General features: G+C 42.8%; 1 protein-coding gene across 1 annotated transcript in view; it reads left to right on the top strand.

Moving 5' to 3' along the window:
• The window catches only part of lpp (LIM domain containing preferred translocation partner in lipoma), a gene marked incomplete at its 5' end in the record, with an annotated part of 74,623 nt that overhangs the window by 32,971 nt on the left and 21,045 nt on the right, over positions 1-20,607 (top strand). Inside the window, 2 exons of the mRNA XM_080009759.1 lie at positions 9,607-9,706; positions 19,966-20,135. Of these exons, the coding sequence (XP_079865885.1) occupies positions 9,607-9,706; positions 19,966-20,135 (270 nt within the window). The remainder of the gene's footprint in view (positions 1-9,606; positions 9,707-19,965; positions 20,136-20,607) is intronic.

Here is a 20,607-nt window from a genome sequence, read left to right as displayed (position 1 = left end):
AAGGACACTTAATTACCCAAATCCGCCAGTGTTTGATCTCTATTGTAGGGAAAAAAATTAACAGATTTCATGCCTGCCAGTTAATATACTGTAGCAATTTCCACGAGTCTCTCCGTCTTTCCCGAATTTGAAGGAACGCTAAGCTGGATGATGACTTCTGTTATTTCTGAGCTTGAGTGACATTTGACAGGGGGAGATTATTTTGAACTTTTCAATCCCTGCAGCCGGTTAAAGCCCCCTAGAAGGTCAATGATGGCTTCAACCGTCAAACATCTTTAAATAAATGACATCTCTCTCACGTCTTAGTCTGGGCCATTTTTCTTTCTGACTGGTACAATGCGTGCAAATTGGCATACATCCAAAGATGTCCCTTTTTGACCTCGCGTGAACACCAGGAACATTGTTACTCTTGAGTTGAGATATTTTTCAGGGGTTTTTTTGATGCAAAATATATTATTTACATATTTTCCTGTATTTTAACCTACATTTTTATTAGGGATTAAGGAAGATTTCATTGCCATTGACCAGAAAAAATAAGGGGGGGGGGGTCAAACAATGAGGGGGGAGGGGGGCGGGGGGTTGTTGGGGGTGGTCTATATTTACTTGAATGAGCTGTACTTTTAAGTATGCGTTGAAAAATGATCAGGTGTAAACGCCATGCTTGACCCTTCGTTGTCACGGTTACAGTTACATGATGCATATTGCGTTCTCTCCAGGTGAGTGACCCTGGATGCCCCTAGACTTTGGACTGCCTGTCACATCCTTAAAAGAGCACGCTGACCAAGTACACTATTATCAGCCGCGCTATAGATTACCAACAGGAGATTATTTTTCCCATATGTAGATACCGGCTTGGAACAAGTCGATCACATAATCGTTGATGTGGTTTGTTTGGATTTCCTCCAATTTCAGATTATTTTTCTAATTGCAGTGGTTGTATGCCAGCTGTTTTCTGAAGCACATTTATTTATTTTTTTATTATATATATATATATATATTATTATTATTATTTTTTTTTTATTTTTTTTCAAATATGAATATAGATGTTTGGTGTTATACCGTAGTGTGATTATACTCTGAGCAGAGCTGCTCGTTCCCGTTGTTTTTTGGTTTTTTTTCCCTGGCACCCTGACCAAACCCTTCTTTCTGGCAGAAGGGACAGGACATTCTAAGGATTGGCCACTTTAGCCAAAACTCGTAACGCCATCAATTTTAAAAATCATCACGGTAACCTGTATGGTTCCTCAAAATCACTGCCCCCCTCCAACATTTGAATATTTTACATAAACAAAGTATGTTTGTTTACACATACTATAACTCACTCAACCAGTGTGACAACACACTTTTCTGCTCTGCACATCAAGACTGTTTTCCTTTCTCCAAAGGAGTTTACCTATCTGCTGTATCCGTCTGTCAGTCCATCTGTCTACTGTATCTGTCTCTCTCTCTCTCTCTAGCTCTCTATCTAATTGCAAGCGATCGATTTGATCCATTTCAAGTCTATTTCAAATAAATACTCCCAACAGATATCGACCATCTGTGACGCATTGGAATTTATTTATTTTAAATCCAAACTGTGTCACCCCAAAAACAAGCCTCAGGTGATGTTGCTGATAATGTTTTTATTTTTACATTCCACTGCTTTTTAAAATGCCTTTAATTAAAAAAAAAAAAAAAGTCACTCGTGGATGAAATGTGCCATGGAAATACATCTTAGATTTAGAATTTTTATTTTTTATTTTTTTTCTGTTAACCATTATGGGTCATGATCGGCAGTATAATCTTATCACAGTTTATTTTGTGCTTTTTATTACTGTTTGAAGAAATGTGTCCTTATTCACACCTGGTATACTCTAAAATACATCATTGTCTTGTTTTCGATTATATAATTCTGAATTCACACCTTGCGACAGAGATCAGTCGGATTCAACAACATTGCAAACTATAGTTGCTTAGAAGCAAATCGGAGGTGACGGAGGATCAGATCATGCACCAGGTCAATGGATCCACAAGACAGGATCTAGAAAGTGTGTGGTGGTGGAGGAATGGGTCTTGTGTTTCTCTCTCTCTGAAAGCTTCCACATAGTGACTACTATTAGGACCAGACTGTAATAAAAAAAACCTTGAGTTACCTACAAATCAATATGATGGGAAATGATTCAACCTGCCAAATAATGTTTGTTTTTTAGTTAATTTAGTTTTCTTACAGAATGTGATAAGATATTTGAATGTTGAATGTTGTCTCTGCCTAGATTTGGCAAATTTGTCAGTCAAACCTCAGTAGACCAGTGGTATTTGTCAGAGAACCTCTCATAAATAATAAGAGCCTGTCATTCCCTGTTCCTTTGGCTCCTCTGTAAGGGCAGGCACAGCCGGTAAAAAAACAACAAAACAAAAAAAATCTGTTGGGATCGATCCCTGTCATAGTACGTCAATAATCTCAGGTAAACTGAACTACCCAAGCTGTTTATTTATTTATTTATTTATTTGCCTGGTTTTTTTTCAGCCGCCCACAATGTATCTGAAGGAATTCAGATTAATCCCCCAATACTGAGATCTTTACAAAGTTTAACGTTTATCTTGGCTATTTCTAAGCCTTCGGCTTATAAGTAAGGCCGCTTCATTCCGTTAAGGTAATGTTTTTTTTAGTAGTTTGTGTTTTGAGAGAATTCATGCATGGATAGTGTTTACCAACAAATAGGTGGCCAAAAAACTACCTGCATAACAGCAGCCCCTGCTGGTCATGTCTGGTCATAGTCGCCAGTCCATTGCAGCCTGCATGTCACACTTGCTCTGCTGCCTGATGGCTTCTATGTGTGGAATTCTACAACACCGGAATTGTTCTGCGAGTTCCTATAAAGCGGCTTTCCATCCGTGAACGAGGTGCTTCCTATATCGACTGAAAGACTTTCTCTTTTTGTTTTTTTTTACTAAAGAAAGTGTTCCTTGCAGTTTTGTGGGAAGCAGCAGCTTCCCCCGTGGTGGCGTTTGGTCCGGAGGAAACCTTCAGGGTGTCATTCAGATGAACCGTTGTTTGTATGTAGTTGTTTAGAGGGAAGGAGTGAGGATATATCATGGTTTGCTTTCAGGCTAAATTATACAGGAGGTGGACGCCACTGCATATTACAAAAAGGAAGTGTGTGAGGCCAATACATCGATTTTAAGACCTAACCTGTCTGGATCTTCATTATGGTCCCCACATGCATATAAAGATAGTTCTGTTCCACCGCATGAGGAAATGGGAGGGGAGAATTTTCACCTCACCCAAACCAGTAAAACCTGCATCCTGTGTATTATAGTGTTTGCTGCAATTTTATGATTAAAAAGGTCTACAAAGAAACGCCAAATAAGTTCATCCCCGTCCTAGCAATTTGTGCAGTCATTTGTTGTTGTTTTTCTTGTTTGTTTGTTTTTTCTATTTCTTTTTTTTTTTTTAATTTCCTTTTTTTTTTTTCGGGAGATCGCTTGTGGCACCCCTCTCTGCACTCTCAGATTTTCACATATCTGTTTGCAGGGGGATGTGTCAGTTCTAAACAGATGACCTAGTTTTTACACACGCACAATCTTCTAAACATCGAAAAGCCCTTATACGTACATTATATTCCTCTGAACAGCCTAAATTTCACCCCTTTATATGAATTCAATTACCAGCAAAGATTTGGATGGCAGTGGAAAATGTCAATTATGCAATTGCTTAATTTTTAATTATCCTCTTCTGCTCCGTATACAGACAGCTGCTTTACTGTTCGCTGTTTTTTTTTTTCCTCCCCTCTGCATTTAATTGGAGCTGAAACGGCATGACCTATTTTGTTTGGAGGGAATGTATACTTTTTTTTTTTAATCTTCTTCAGTAGCTGGTTTCATGCTAAATTGCAGCAATGCAGTTGTTACTTTCAATACACTACCTTACGGATGACGTGTGTAACTTTTTGACCGCCGACATTGTCCAGTGGACTACTTAGCGGTATCACATGATGCTAGTAAATGTTATCTCCACAATCTAAAAAAAATACATGGGGAAAAAAGTGAAACAGACAATTTCCATTCCCAGGCCATAGAAGGGGTGACGTTATTAATTACTGATGATTAATGATCTATTTGTTAAGCATGTTTCCACATAATGTCAAGTACACACCTCATTTCCTCCTTACCTGTGATGTTATTTCAACAGGGTCACAGATCACAGACACAAGGCAGTGTGAATCCCATATATCATATTGTATTAATGTTTCGAGTAGAGGGAACAGTCCCTGAAGACAATGAGTGCTGTATCCACCAGGAGGGAGTGTCTGGGCCTGATATCTATCTTATAATCTAATATTGTAAAAATGCACATCACCTTATGAAGAAGAACCACCTATTGACATTGAAACATAAAAAACAGACAAAAGTGCAACAAATTTACTTTTATTTGTTGCAACATTTTTAACATCAGCTAAAATTAAATTAAGATTAAATTTAGATGGAAATATGAAGAATTTTACAAAATAATCATGATCAGTTAAAATAATTATGATTATGTAATAATTATAATCAATAAATAAATACACACATATACTGTATACTGTGTGTGTGTGTGTGTGTGTGTGTGTGTGTGTGGCATGGACTCCACAAGACCTCTGAAGGTGTCCTGTGGTATCTGGCACCAAGACGTTAGCAGCAGCTCCTTTAAGTCCTGGAAGTTGTGAGGTGGGGCATCAGGCTTGTTGTTCCAGCACTTCCCACAGATGCTCCATTGGATCGGACCCTAACCCCGCCCATCCACATGATGTAGAAGAAAACTTGATTCATCAGACCTTCTTCCTTTGCTCCATTGTCCAGTTCTGACACTCGCATGCCCATTGTAGGCCCTTTCTGACACCTTTCTATCATAGCCAACATTAACTTTTTCAGCCATTTGTGCTACAGTAGCTCGTCACGGCCCTAGACGTCACGCCTCACGCGGGCGCCCATGGGCACCCATGACCCTGTCACCGGTTGTCCTTCCTTGTCCCACTTTTGGTTTTTGGGAACAGCCCACAAGACCTGTCGTTCTGGAGATTCTCTGACCAAGTCATCTACCCATCACAATTTGGTCCTCGTCAAAGTCGCTCAGATCCTTACACTTGCCCATTTTTCCTGCTTACAACACATCAACTTCAAGAACTGACTGTTAACTTGCTGCCTAACCTGTCAGTGGGTTTAATGTTCTGGCTAATCGGTGTGTGTGTGTGTGTGTGTGTGTGTGTGTGTGTGTGTGATCCCATTGTTTGTATTGTTTTGAAGTACTGATGCATTGGCCCCTCTGGCAGAAGCGACACATGTTCTTATACTGAAGTAAATGGTAAATGGACTGCATTTATATAGCGCTTTTCTAGTCGTACAACCACTCAAATCCGCTCACCGCTCACATTCACCCATTCACACACACATCCATACATCGATGGCAGCGGCAACCGTGCCAGGCGCACATCAGCTCATCGAGAGCAGTTTAGGGTTTAGCGTCTTGCTCAAGGACACTTCGAGGTGCTGCCAGTAGGAGCTGGGTATCGAACCAGGTACCGGCTGATTACTGGACAACCCGCTCTACCTCGTGCACCACGGTACTGACCTGGTATTTTGCACTGAACCGTGTCGTTAAATTGTAGCTGTATTAGCCATAGAAACATTTCCCTTGTCTCTCTAAATTCTCTATTTTAGTTTTAGGAATGATTCACACTAATGATGCGCTCCCAAAACTTTCTCTTTAAATAAGAGCAGTGCTTTATAGTAGTAAACAAAAAAAAGAGAGAATCTTTCTCCAGGACTGTCAGAAGCCAGGAAAAAAAATAGCAAATTGGCAAACTGGATGTTTACAATGTGAAATAAAAATATACTGCAAACTGGTGTCTCGTTTAAAATAACTTTTTGAAAGCCTCTAAAGCCGTAACCATGGACAGACACACACATACACTCATACACACACATACACACACACACACACACACAGGATTGTGTGACTGATCCACAATCCATTCATTGTTCCTGGAAAAAAAAAGAAAAAGAGCTGTTAAGCTGTTATAATCACTCATTTAGTGTTGACAACAAATGCTTTTTTTTTTTTGTTTCCCCTTCATCATCTCAATCCAATAAAACCTCAAAATTCCCACATTTCCCCACACAAATGATATGGTCCATTTGTTTTTTCTTTTGTTATTATTATTATTATTATTATTATTATTTCTGTTATTTAATTAACCCATTTTCCGCCGCAAATGATCTCATGTTTCTTTTTAAACAACGCCATTGTATTCTGTTGAGACAAAAAAAAAAAAAAAAAAAAAAAAGCCTGGAATGTCAGATTGGGAGCTGAGTAAAGCCCTCTTCTCTTCTCGGAGCGCACGCTAAAGCTGTAGTGCTATTGACACTCCGGCAATTGTATTATAAAGTCCATCAGCATTTAATCTGTGGATAATAAAATTTTCCTGTGATAGATTATGGCTTTGTTTGGCTTGTGCTGATCATGCACTAAACAGCAAAGCACTGAAGTAGAAGGGGGGGCAGACAATGGTTTTTGGTTGAAGGTACGATGTTCAGTGCAGACAGAGTGAAGCAGATGCCGTGTGAATCTCCTTGTTGAGTGCAGATTTAGAGGTGCAGATTTTCTCTTTCATAGGGCTCCTGCTGCATTCTGTATGTGAGCACTCCCGTTCGCTTAAGCTTGACAGCTGTTAATGTTGTAGCAGGAACTCCACTTTACATTTTTACACACAATTAGCAATTGTTGTGGGGATTTTTCTTTTATTTTATTGTGATTTTTTTTTTTTTTGTGTGTGTGTGTTTATGATTCCTGAAATTTTCTATGAGCACCTACTGCTACTTTTTTATTTTACACACCTTTCACAATACGGAGCAGCTCCAGTGTTTCTCCTCTACTCCTTAAACACCCCCCCCCGCCCCTCACTTTCAATCACTGCACTTTAAGCAAGGCTCAGACAGAGCCTAAGGTTGGGTCCATTTGCTGGACAGTCTTGTCAGGGCATCAGGTGAGAGCACGCGCTGAGCACGCAGCTCCTCCTTCGCCCCCTCCACCCGTCCGTCCCTCCTCCTCCCCTCCCTAGCTAATCGCAGCTGGCAGAATGTCAATTCCGCAGTGGCTGGTGCGCAGAGTTGTCGGTGTCTGTGTCCATTGCCTCTCACCTTCCCACTGTATGGGATGGCGTGCAGCTGTGGTTAACTTGTTTGAATTGAGGTAGTCTGACAATTAAAAGCACGCTGACAAGTCATTAGGTTCCGTTGGAATCACCTCAGGAAGTGTTCGTACACAAAAGCTTGACATGACGTAGCTCTCAGCACACTGGTGAACCACTGGGGCTTTGGTGTCGCTGTTAACCCTATCACACCTGAACGTTTGGGCAGGCTTTTTCCTGAATGAACTTTAACATAAGTGGAAACTCACTTCACCAACGTACAGTACCATTATGGTTCCATTGTTGCTTCTGAAAAGCCGAACAGGAACTACAGGGCAATCATCAAGCACGCAAGGAAGCAATTTGTCTCTCTCTGTCCCTGTCTCTTTCTCCCACTCGATCTCACTCTAATTCGTGGGAGAAATGATTTCGTAGTGTCACAAAAGATTCTGTATTAGGGTGCTTGAACCTCTCTGGTGGCAGGCTGCGGTAGGGGTCTCACAGAGCGGGTGAGGTATAAATTAAGCTTAAAGTTCTCGTAATGGCGGTGATTTCACTCCCTTTCAACTAAGATTAACAGCGTTATGTTGTCCGCTTCACCGTGTCAGACGAACAACACGGTGAGCAGGATGTTGAATTTCTTTTCTCGAACAAAATAAAATGTAATTATTTTAAATGAACCATTCCGTTGTCATCACTATGGCTTTGTCTCTTAACTCCCTTGTTCCTTTGTTTTGCTGAGCGCTCGCTCGGTCCCTCGCATCGTGTGTTTCGTGATTTTGAATTCAAAAAGTGAGAGGGAAAGACTAAATATCTGCCACTGTTAAGGCCTCTTTGTTGTCGTCTGATCCTCTCTGATGTGATCCTGCTCTTAATGGTGCCGTGGCTTCGGAGGTAGCGGGGATTCCGGGAGTCCGGGCCCGGCCGCTGACTTTGCTGGCGTGAGAGTGAGATTTGCACGTTCAGTGTGTGTGTCGATCCCTCAGAGTTAATGAGGCCTGTGTTTGGACTTCCCTTATCAGCCTGATGCGTTCTGAGCCCGACCGTGCCGAGCACATTCATGCATAAGGTTCTAGACGTGGCTTGATACACTGTGGACAGCATCTTCCACTGTCCATTATAGTGTTCCGGTAGAATGGTAAACACACTTAAAATTAATTTGCATTATCACCCTTAATGTGGAATTTCAGGGATGTTGCGTTATTAATATGTATACTTACAAAATGTTCTTCAACGCTCAGAATTCTTAGTTATTTAATATGTTCATTCAAAACAAGCAGTGAACAACTGCGGCAGAAATGACAGAATCTGTAATTTCTCCAGTTCATTCCAAATAATGAAAACGTCTTTGTGCAACCGCACCGCATCTGTTCCATCAATCTGCTATTGACAACTCTGATTCCTTGGTGTCACGCAGTAATCCTCGGATAAATTAGTACAAAACCAGACAGGTCGCTAACATTCACCCAGCTCCCAATTGTCACAATTAAGGCCCCTCTCAAAGGTCAGATCCAATCTGTGTCCCTATTATCATATTGGAAATCAAACCTACTGTAGCACTCCGCTGGCCCCAGATTTAGGTAAGGTCAGAGGATGTGTTGCAGGGCCTGGAGGTAACAAAAAACAACAAAAAAAACAAGTCAAGCTTCAGCCTCCGGGGCGTGGGCAAAGGACGCTCACCTGTGCGGGGATTGTGCTCGGGGGGGGGGGGATTATGTTCTGGGCCCCTGGTGGTGATTGACAGAAAATGGCAGACGCAGCACGCCAGGCACAGATCAAGCAGGAGTAAGGCAGAGACTACATGATGAGGGCGAGGCCAAACTCGGAGCGAAAGAGCGACCACGGCAATAATATGAAGACACAGTATGATAGAGCTAGGGCTCTGATGAAGTTCTCAGCTCAAGTTCCGCCGTGTACAATGTAAAACGAAGTGATTATCTCATGGCACGTCCAGCACATGCAAAGCATCGAAATGATTTTGAGGAAGTATTCCTCTCACATTTGCCTCACCCCTTCCCGTTTGGCTATCGCTGCCATTTATTTATGTATTTATTTTAAAAGCGCGTATTAATCAGGGTCACAGCATTTTCTCTACACAGCTCTACTGCACAGAAGGACGTTGTTCCACGGCCCGATGGGTTTGTACGCCTCTGTGGCCTGAACCAGGGTCAGATATCCCAGCAGGAAACAGCAAACTGAAGGACCCTCAAATGCATGTTAATTAGATAGAGAACTGTTTGTGCACGCCGTGGAATTGGGTTTTCACACAGATTTAGCAAGTCAAGGTTTTCCTGTATCTTCTTTTTGAACCATTGAGCGGACTTGAGTTTTTGGCACAGCGGCGACTCAGCTATCCGGTCAAAACCAACAGGTATCGACAGAAAATGTATAAATCCTGCTAATCAAATCCCTGCCTGTCAGGCATGAGAGCTAACCGTGTACCCTCTCTGGCTTCCAGGCTGCCACCAATCCCAGCGCCCGCCCTGAAGATGAGCTTGAACGCCTCACCAAAAAGATGTTGTTTGACATGGAGAACCCTCCATCTGAAGAGTACTTCGGTAAAGAAATCTGATATGTTTGTTCCGATTTTACTGCATGCTACTACATCACCTGATGTTTCAGTATTATCTTCACCTGCTGTGTCCCATCCCCATTGGTCACTTCCTACCGCCATAGGTAAATTATTTTTTGGTACCTTTTGTTGGAAGGTTATCAGGATTGAGACAACCTGGTAAATATCCTTGCATGTAACTTTTTTACCTTATTTTTAATTTTGATGGGACACTGACTGCCTTGTAATATGGACATTGGCTCTTCTTTCATTCCCACCCCACCCCCCCAACGCCTGTTCTTGCACTATGTAACGTCTGTGTTCGGGTATAGAACCGCAGAAAAAACGGTTACTACTGCGGCGTATGCTGACTTTCCAAGTGGCCTTATTACAAAGATAAAAATTAGTGACCCACAACTTTACTTTGCATACAGGAAATACTGGAAAGGAGGGTCCCCATGAGAAAGAGTTCAGAGCCTGCATTGCTGAAGCACATTTGGGTCTCCAAAATGAATGTTGTTTGTGAAATAAGTAATACCTAATTATGATAATATGCATATCGGTAGGCTGCTTCATGGCGGTTCTGCTCTGCTGCGATTGTCATGGTAAGTGAAAGAGACACAAGCAGGGCAGCAACCAGCCTGTCAAGGTGCAGGCCCTAGACCACATCACAGTGATCAAAGGACGAGGGCCCGACTCTCGCTCGCAGCGTAATGAGAATGACAAATGAAGGCCCCGGGCTGCCAAAAACGCCACGATCCCACCCTGCACATATTTTGAGATGCCGAAAAACCTCGCATCTTGTGGGAGTAAACAAAAAAAAAAATTTGCGTTTGAATTTCTCAGTGGCGTTTTAAGTGTACGACTCCTCAGCCACCCGTGTCTCAACAAGCTTGTTGGGGTTTTAACGAGCCAGGGAAGTTGACGCGGTAAACAGACCACCTGGGGAAGAATGGCTGCCGGCGTCACGCAGAGGCATTTCATTTTAATCTCATACTACGAAAAATCAGAACTGCCTGGGTGGAACAAAACGGCAATTTTAAAACAATATTAAACATTACGGATAATAGAAAAAGAAAAAGTCTCCCTTAACATTTTATTATTTTGCCCGCTCAGTCTGCCTCCTCTGTCTTCAGCCGACCCCCCCGCCGCTCTCCTCTCTCGAGGTTTTAATCCCCTTTGCCCCTGGATTTACTCCTCGTGGTTACGCCCATTAGACAGCCCAGTCACTGCATCCACTGAGACTTTAAACTGGCTTTGTATCAGGGAGTAATCACACGCCAAACCATGATAGCATGTGTAGGTGCATAATAGTCACAGAGAGATGTATTTAACTGGCATTACGGGGTTTTTAGATTCATGACGGTGCTCTGGTGCTCCGGTGTAAAGACCTTAATTGGTTTCGCATTACACCTAGGTCAAACGGGGGGGGGGGGTCTGCTGGCTGAAGCAGAATGTAGTCATTTTTTAAGAGTAATTGACGCTCTAAGCCTCGTCGCCTTCTTTTTGAGTAGTCTGTGGTAGGCCGTCCTTCCTGTGCAACACTGTACCGTGCGTGCATTTGTTAATTCCTGTTTGCTGACTGTAAGCCCCGGTGGCTGGGAGCCAGTGAAAACATGGACAGAGAGACGATAAATGGGTCACATGTGAGCTGAGGTAGCCGGTCCAAGTTAGGCACAACACATGCCGGCCCATCTGACGGCAGCTAGCTGTTATGGGGGTGGAGGGGGGGGGGGGGAGTCAACGCAGGGTTAAACCAAGCGACGGCCAAATGAACCGACCGATGGAAAGAGGGCGGGAGTTGACTGTTTAAGGTGGCGGGAACGGGGACTCATTATGGAAAGGAGATTTTTAAGCACTCACACACGCTCCAGCGGGTCCCCGCTGAATAATATAAAGTACGGTCCGAGCAGCAGCGTCACAACTTTCTGTTAGCCGGAGGATTTACATATTGTACTGTATGGCCAGAGCCATGGGAGAGTTGGGTCCCAAGCGCACGAGGAGTTTGTAATTGCGATGAGTCTGATGGCGCACGAGCCTGTTCGTCTTCTTTACTGGGGGTATGAGGGGGAGAGGAATAGCATTTGTCAAATCCCTAGGGCTAGTAATTAACCAGATTAATCAAAGTGGGGCTGCGATCCCTGGCTCGCTACTGGACAAGATCTTTGTCTTCCTACAACAAAGTTTTATCGGTGTCGCTAATTTCTTTGATGAGCCTCTAATCTGAGACGGCTATTGTAAGTTTCCCTTGGTCCAGAGGGGGTTAATTGAATTGAATTAACATTGTACTCCTTCTCTGATGTCAATAGAGAAGTTTGCATTAGACTCAATACCCTATGCATGTCTCATGAATCGCCTCGCACTTTCTTTTGGTGTAATGACTGAGATTACATTGAAAAAGTGTCATGAACGTACAGTAGTTTAAATTATACAAATGAAACACCCGTTCTCATAGGCCAAACATTTTGCTGCCGAAAATTTCAAAAAGAGATGTTAAAAACCCCTGAAAATGATAAATTTTGAGGGACGCATTTTATTTTATTTTTTTGAAGAGGAACCCCGTTTGTAACAGCCAGAAGTTCCCCCTCTGATCGAAGCATTTTGGAGAAGCAACTGATTAGGCCTGATTTAGAGTTCCAGATTCGATTTGAGGAATCTGAAAAGAGCCCCTTCTCCAAATGTCGTGATCTGCCATATTTAATCCACTTAGGTGGTGCGTAGGTGTCCTGTGTTTGTGGAAATCTAATAAGACACAGTCACTCAGCTCGCAGTGCCAACGTCTCTGCGTTTGTGCTTCAGAGGAACTTAGAATGTTTTGTCGTCACTATATTTCTGTCAACCAAATCCAGGACATAAAGCTGAATAATTGAAAGGACGATATGCTCTGCATTATTTACAGTTAGTGATGATGATACTTATGCATGTAGCGCATTATGCCTCGGAGATTTTTTTCCTTTAACACGAAGATGACAAGTTGCGAATCCTCGTGCCTTTTCAGTTCCAGCATTCTACGGTATAGAATTAAGAAAGATTTTAAAAATTGAATACCAATCAATATTTATACAAAGTGATTTTCCAGCGAGACCTCTGAACAATCGCGTGGATCTTTTTGTAATGTTAATTTATGTCGGAGCGACGGTTGTTGGAAATTAGACGGCGGATTCATGGGGACGCACTCGGTGCATAACTCCGAACTGATGGGAAATCCTGTCCCCCTGAATTGAGCTCGTCTTTGTTTTAATGATGAGCGCTAAAGAACAAAAGAGCGGCTTTGCCATTTTTTCCTCATAATGTCAGTTGGAGGAGCCCTCATAATTTATAAGACACCTCGCATGAAATGTTTATGGGAAATCTTGGAAGAGTTACAAACGGCCGCGCAGATTCGGTCGCGGTGCAGGCCAGAGTAGTGGGAGCGGATCATCCAAGGTAATTGGGTCGGAAGAAGTTGTGAGGTTCACACAGCGTGCACTGGTGGAGATGCTTCTATTCCTCCAAAAGACAATAGAGCCTCGCAACTTAATATATTAATAGTGTTTCAGTTAAGACAGCTTTGTTCATTGTCCTAGATACTCTGGTTGAATGCATTTGCATATTACACAAGTCGCCCTCAGCAACCTTTTAGGAGTTTGCTTTTAGATGCGCATCTACATGTCATAACAAGTGGATGTGTGTCAGAGTAAAAGGTTTTAACCATTCAGCATTAAAAGAACCCCCCCCCCCCCCCCCACACACACACACACACTCACTAAAACTTCTATGACTTTGCACCTCTGAAGTCATTCCCTTGGAGAGATTAAGTGTTCCCTGGTTTGTAAGTGGAGCAAGCAGACTGTTATAAATGTATTTTTCGACTACAGTGGCATGAGTACAGTGGACAGCTGAGTTGTGGTGCAGCGCTGCAGCGTTCACATGTGTGAACCTAGTGCCTCCACTTTCGGGTCACAGTTGCAAAAGCCCGTGAGTAGGAACCTCATTTACCAATGGAATGTCGTCGATTTTTTTAATTTTTTTCAACTATGTACATTTGTATCTGGCAGACCTCAATATAAGATTGGAGATGGGTGAAGCCTTTGGAAGCAGGTCACACACCAGCCGGCGGCAGAGTACGGGCGTTGAGGCAGAGGGGAGCTCAGTGTCTGAAACATCTACACTGAAGCCCACAGATCTCACTCTACTACCTATGACGATTTACACTGCATGACCCTAATATACTGAGTTATTAAATGGCTTTGGCCTTATGAGGGAGCTTCAGATTGTAGCTGGCTTTTTTCCAACATAATTATGAAAATAGTTTTCCTGCATATTTGGAGGTAGTCATACAGTACTAGTCAATCTGTCCTCTGGCTCATAGCAAACGTTTTTTGGATTCCTTCTTTTTCATATTTTCATGCCAAACCCTCTTGACAAGCATTACATTCGTCTGTTGATGTACAGTGGGAAAAAATTATATAACTCTTTCTGCCAGCTTTCCTCTTTTTAAATATTGAGAGAGAAGTGTCTACAATTTCTCACCTTTTATGAAAATGGTTGTGATATGTTTTTTCCGCCATGTCATCAACTTCCTTGCAGATTCATTAGTGTTTTGAATTCTTAATTATTTGCGTTACTATTTAGAGCGAGAAGGGCTCGTTTCCCCACTCCATAAAGGCATTTCTCGACGTAGTACACAAGGCCTCTTTCGCAGTTTATTTTCTCATTATCTTGGCTGAGCACTCCAGTTGACCTCACGAAGCTGCTTTCTAGTTTCCTGGCCGAGTGTGGCGTGCCAGCGTGAGGCTTCTGTCCTCAGTGACAGAAGCCTGCTTTTTGGCGGTGGTTCACGTGAGGTGACCCCCTCCCTCTTCCTCCCCCGCCAGGCCTGCGCTTGCAATCCTGCCTCGTTGAGACAGCTCCACTGAGGCTTGCAAGATCAGCTGCCGTGCAAGCCCAGCTGAGGCTTCCGGGCACTCACGTTGCTAGATTTCATTTGTGAGTGAGCGTTTGACCTCAGGAACGAGTAGACATCCGCATGCTCACGCACGCAAAACTCAACAAGCACATGTGTGCGTGCACATGCACGCAATCAGAACGTCCACGACATGGCGTGCATGTTGTGCATTGTGTGCAGGCATGTACACAAGCACACCATCCCCCTCACTCCGCGGACGCGCTCACCTCTCCTCCCTCTTTCGCCCCTTCTTCGGTAGCCCTGCTCTCTCTGTGGCACCCACCCAATGTGCTCCTGCCAACCTGTTTCTAAAACATGTAACCTACACTGAGTCCCCCCTCGCGTGGCTCCCCCGGGGCCCTGACAGCCCGAGCGGTAATGCTTAGTGGCGTAGGCTCGCCCCTGATCCTTCCTCCACCACCGCCACAGTAGTTCTGCAGATCGCTGTTTGCTGACATTAGGAATGAGATTAAGGGAGGGTCGGAAAGGGGTTAGCAAAGAGGCATTCAGAGATTGAAACGCAACGATGACAGCAATTTCCCTTGTCATCCCGAGGCAACTGAAGGCCAGAACATTGTCAGACCGCGTGGAGGGCAATCTTGAGCAACAAAGTAGATTAACCTAGAGGGGAGAGAGATGAAGCAGTGAATAAAGCGTGGCTTCTAGCAATGGAGGAGCTGACAGCTACACTTCTAATGCACTCAGATGGACTTATTCCGCTCACTGAGCTATTGTTTACTTGCATTGTTAGGTGTAAACAACTTTATACTAACCCTAACCCATACCTTTTGCTGGGTTGCCTTTTTAACAATACATTTATTTTTCTGTTGCATCTTTTGTCATCCCCGGGTAAAAAAACACCAGTTAAAAAATTGGTGATACAATCCATAGTGATGGAGCTAAATATGTATAGTTTTTTCTTAATTTATTTTGTGTTTGCACAGAAAAACAACATGCACCCTTCAGATGTCTTTGGCTATACCAACATATCTATTGGATATTTTTAATCCGAGCAGGAAACTTTTGTTGAAGTCCCGAAATGGATTTTTGTGGTTCTTTTATTAGTTTTGAATGCAAGCTACAATTGTTGGCTATGCCTTTGGGGTTTGCAAGGGTTGCACCAGCAGAATTGTATTCTTTAGCAACATAGTGTGAAAAGTTTTGTCTCCCACAAAAAAAGTTCCTTGCGATCCTTCTTTACATGCACGATCTTTGATTTCCGACGATGTAAGATCAAATTGAGCCGCAAGTGCGCTCCCTCTCCGCCTTTCATGCCGCTTCAATATCACGCCGCGAAAAAACAAAGAAGGCGAAGACTGAAGGAAATCTGAAGCGTTCTGCCACTCAACATCCCCCATTCCCAAACAACAGCGTCTCACTGCCACTACAAATACATTAGAAATCAATTATTTATGGAACAGAGTCAGGGCCCCTTTAATCTTTTCCTTTTATCCAATTAAATTGTCTAACCATTCTAAGCCTCCTCAGCTCACAGGGAATGTGCTCCTTTTTTCCCCCTTTTTTTTTTTTTTTTTCTTTCTTATAAGATTCTCTCCTCAGTCCTCCTTTTTGACTTTCCATGTAACAGAGAAGAGACACTTCTGAGGATAGGAGAATAAAGGGAAAGAAAAGTGTGTAAAGTGTAAATGAACCCCCTCCCTCCCCCGTGCGCGCGCACACGCGCACACACACACACGCACACACGCACACACACACACACACAAGCACACACACACACACACACACACGCACACGCACACACCCCATCACCATTGCCTTGGTTATATAGGAACTATTTGAAGTTTCGATATTAAGACTCTGGTTCCATTCCCTGCGCAAAGGGACGCTGGGGAACGGTGGGCCCCTTTCATGATTCCTTTATGCCCAGCTGAAATAGTTAGAAAGTATTTGGGATCATCTCCACAGGGGTAAATATGATTTTGCTTCGACTGCTGTACTCTATTATTTAAGAAATCATTTGAAGTAGTGACTGAAAAATGAAAAGCCTTACTTCCGATGCAGGAGCAGGGAATTTTTGATGTAAAGCATTATAAAATGCTTTACATCAATCTGACACTTCTTTCCATTATCACACATTAAGTCTTTGAACAAACAGAAAAAGTAACCTCAAATAATCACAAATCTTATGGGCCTAGTATACATTTTGGTCCTACACTGTAAATACGTGAATGTTGAATGTTCACTTTACATGCATCACGTTATATCACAAATGTTGTTCATTATGTTTAACAAATTGTCATAGCTGTATAGCACAGTTATATATAGTTATATTTGAGTAGTCAGAGAACAACATTTTGGGGGTCACTATTGATGCTTTTATCACACATGAAACATTTGAGAAACAATCTTTAGTAATGTGGGTATTATGATAAAGCCGCGACAACAATCTGAGGTTCAGAAAATTGCATTATTTTACCGTAATGAAGCCTTTAAGACAACATTTAACTATGTCACAGTATTACAATAACCAAAATCCCAGATGATATCTAGTCAGTCTCTATATTACAATATCATATCAATAGATCGCCCAGCCCTGATTTGTCTTAGGTGATCAAACTGATCAAAACCAGCTCTTCAGACAGATAGTCCAACTCTAATATTGTCATTCAATCATGCTCACCAATTGCCCCTCATTTCTTGTGGATTTGAACTCCAGAACCTAAAACGAAGACTCTTGAGGGCCAGCTTGCGCACATTTAGAGGTTGTCTGTAAAGGCTTGTCGCATGATCACATGAATCTCGCGCGTAGGCCGAAGAGGCATGAGGACTGCATCGCACGAGACGTCTGTGGGTGTGCAGAAGTGACACATATGTTCAGGTTGCTATATACTTGTCAACATGTTTTTGGATGTCTGGTGTGAAGGAGAATAGGAGCCGTGCGTGTGCGTGCGCGTGTGTGTGTGTGTGTGTGTGTGTGTGTGTGTGAGAGTGAGAGCATGTGCCAGTGTGCGTGTGTGTGTATAACTGTGTACACATAATCATTTACAAATAGCTCCTGAGGGCCCTTGCGATCACAGACCGCCAAAAGGAAGAGGATTTCCGAGAGGTTTCCTTCTCGCTGTTTAAAGTGGGAGCCCTGTGGGACATGTTTGGCATTCTCATCCACTCACTGAAGATGGCCTGTGATCTGAAGCCACTAACAGGCTCGGGAAGCTCTCTCTTTCTCTTTCTCTCACTCCTTTTCTCTGCCTCTCTTCCTCTGGCTTTCTGAAGTGATTACCCTGCTTGTGATTCCACTGACACCCACGTGCACCCCTGAGACGTACCATCACTAGTTTGTTTAATCTGCCTCCCCGTACAGTAGGTAACACAGCCATAATTGAGGTGTGGATCGAGCTGTGGGAACAGATAAAACCAGATAGCGTTTTTTTGCGTGAACCCGTCTGCACGGTATGTCACCTTGCATGACTTTAAATATCAATATATTGGTTATATCTTTGTTATTTGCAGTCTTCAATCGAACTATGAAAGGAATCTTAAGTTAATTAATAATTTGCATGTGGATTTTAGGTCACATTTATATTTTTATTACTTTATTACATTATTATTTTATTACATCATAGAGCATGGCGAGAGCTCCAAATTGATTATATGGAAATCATACATTTCAAACCGATATTTAACATTTATTTTGCCACGATTATATCAAACAAAGTTGAAAATGTCTGAATTGCACCTAACCGACCACGTCCACGTGACACACAACGGCAGTATCCCGATAATGATTTGAAGACGGGCAAGCCAAGCGAGTGATACCCACGTTCCTTCAGCCACGGGGGGCTGTTGATGAGATAACAACAGTTGGCAAACCAAAAGCCAGTCTCGCAGACAAGCAGATATTTAAACTCAACATCATAATGGATTTCAAAACTACTTCACACTCTGTTTGATTGCAGTATGAAAACAGCCAGTGTAACTGTGGAAAAAGCCCAAATCTGATACGGTATCTTCACAGCCGTGGTCTGGCCTGCGTGTGTAAAACGCTTGAAGTCGTCTTTTTTGGAACGTACGGTGTCAATCATCCCCAAAATGAGACTTGGACGAACCCCGAGCTGAAAAAGAACAAAAACAGGATCCACAAAACTTAAAATTAATTTAATATATCATACTCCCTTTGTGAGATTGTATCTCCCGTCAGATGTGTGAAAAATGAAACATTCTGAGATATCTTTTTAAACCCTATTATTGTAAGATACCACTAATTAAATTGACAGTGTTATTAATTGGGTTGAAGATAACTTGCATTGAGTTAAGGACATCTTAAACTCAATTAAAGATATCTTCAACTCAATTAAAGATATCCAAATGCCATGTCCTGCAATGTGCAATCAGGCTTTTTCTGGCGCAATAGTATCAGTTCACTTGTGCCCCCGACACAAAGACCGAGTTGTGCTCCTAAAGTTTTCTTTTTTATCACAAGACCATTAACTTTTCTCAAAAGATGTCGCCTGTGTCACACTTTTGTGATGTGTGTAGTTTCTTTAATGTGCCATAATTATGCTATTTAATCCGCCCTTAATCCATCCCGTCCGACGCAAGGATTAGGCAGCCCTTTTGACTCAGACGTTTGAAAGCGCAGCGTTTAACCACGACTAACTCGGAGCTCGAGGTGATGGCGTTGGTCATCGCGGTCAACGCCGCCGGTGACGGCCGCACGACTTTTATGATGAAGAAATATGAAACTTAGTTCAGATGTTTAGGTTTAGACTTAAAGTGGGGTGATCCAACAGCCTCCCGATATGAAACTCCTCTGAACGTTTCAGTTGTGGCCTGATGAAACAATTTATTTTTATTGAGTTTCCGTGATTGTTGTTGTTTTTTTTTTATTATTATTATTTGATCTACTTTATCTGCTAATGATTAAAAAAATAAAAAATAAAAATTGTGTCGAAAGTTGAAATGGGGAAAGGAGAGATGTCTTACTGCTGCACATCTCTCGTGTTTGACAAGGCTCATTACCTTTTGAACTCGATTAGTTCTGAGTATTTACGTGTAATCTCGGTGCCAAAAGAGCGTCCCTTTATTTACCTTGATCAAGGCGAGTGGTTTCCCGCCATCCAAGAATCTGGAGCTACACTGGAATGGTGTCCGACGTGATTACTGCAGCCTCTCGCTTCACGCTGACGATTTTACTTCGCGCTTTGAAATGGAAGTGGTTGTGAGCTTGTCAAACCCGTCAATTTGGCTTCTGTTCATAATAAATCTCACCAAACTTGACACCCGCCCGAGAGGTTTGATATTTTGCGTGTGACCCTATCTGCGTGTTTTGGGAATTTGGAACTCACCCCCCCCCCCCCCCCCCCCGTCCCCGTCCCCAGGCCGCTGTGCCAGCTGCGGGGAGAATGTGGTGGGAGAAGGCACCGGCTGCACGGCCATGGATCAGGTCTTCCACGTGGACTGCTTCGTCTGCATGACCTGCAGCACCAAGCTGCGCGGCCGGCCTTTCTACGCTGTGGAGAAGAAGGCGTACTGTGAGCCCTGCTACATAGTAAGTCATAGTACCTGCCATGTTGAATTTGCCGACCCCGTCGCCTGAGGCTCGGGTCCGAGCTCAGGGTCCAAGTTATTTAAACTCTCGTATTTTAAATCTGCATTCCATGCATTTTATCTCCGTCCAGGGTTTGTTTTGTTTGTGGGTAGTTTTTTTTTTTTTTTTTTTTTCTTGTTTTGTTCGCATTCAATTTGTCCCAGCCGTCTGAGAATTAAACAATGATTAGGAAAGCTTTGTCTTCACAGCAAATTCACTGAGCTATATCTGGAGGTACATCTGATAAGTACACAGACACGGCTCAGATGTGACGATGAACTCTGAATAAGTATCCAAATTTTATCGAGGAGATCCACAGTGTTAAATCCGTCTGTTAGCACACAGTAAATAATGGTTTTCTTTTATCTTTCGCAGTCAACGGAAATGTATGAAAATATGTAAAACACTTAATTCTGGCAGACATTAAAGCAGC

The sequence above is a fragment of the Zeus faber genome (assembly GCF_960531495.2).
Source record: "Zeus faber genome assembly, chromosome: 1".
NCBI classification, from domain to species: domain Eukaryota; kingdom Metazoa; phylum Chordata; class Actinopteri; order Zeiformes; family Zeidae; genus Zeus; species Zeus faber.
This window is presented reverse-complemented; position numbering and strand designations above follow the sequence as displayed.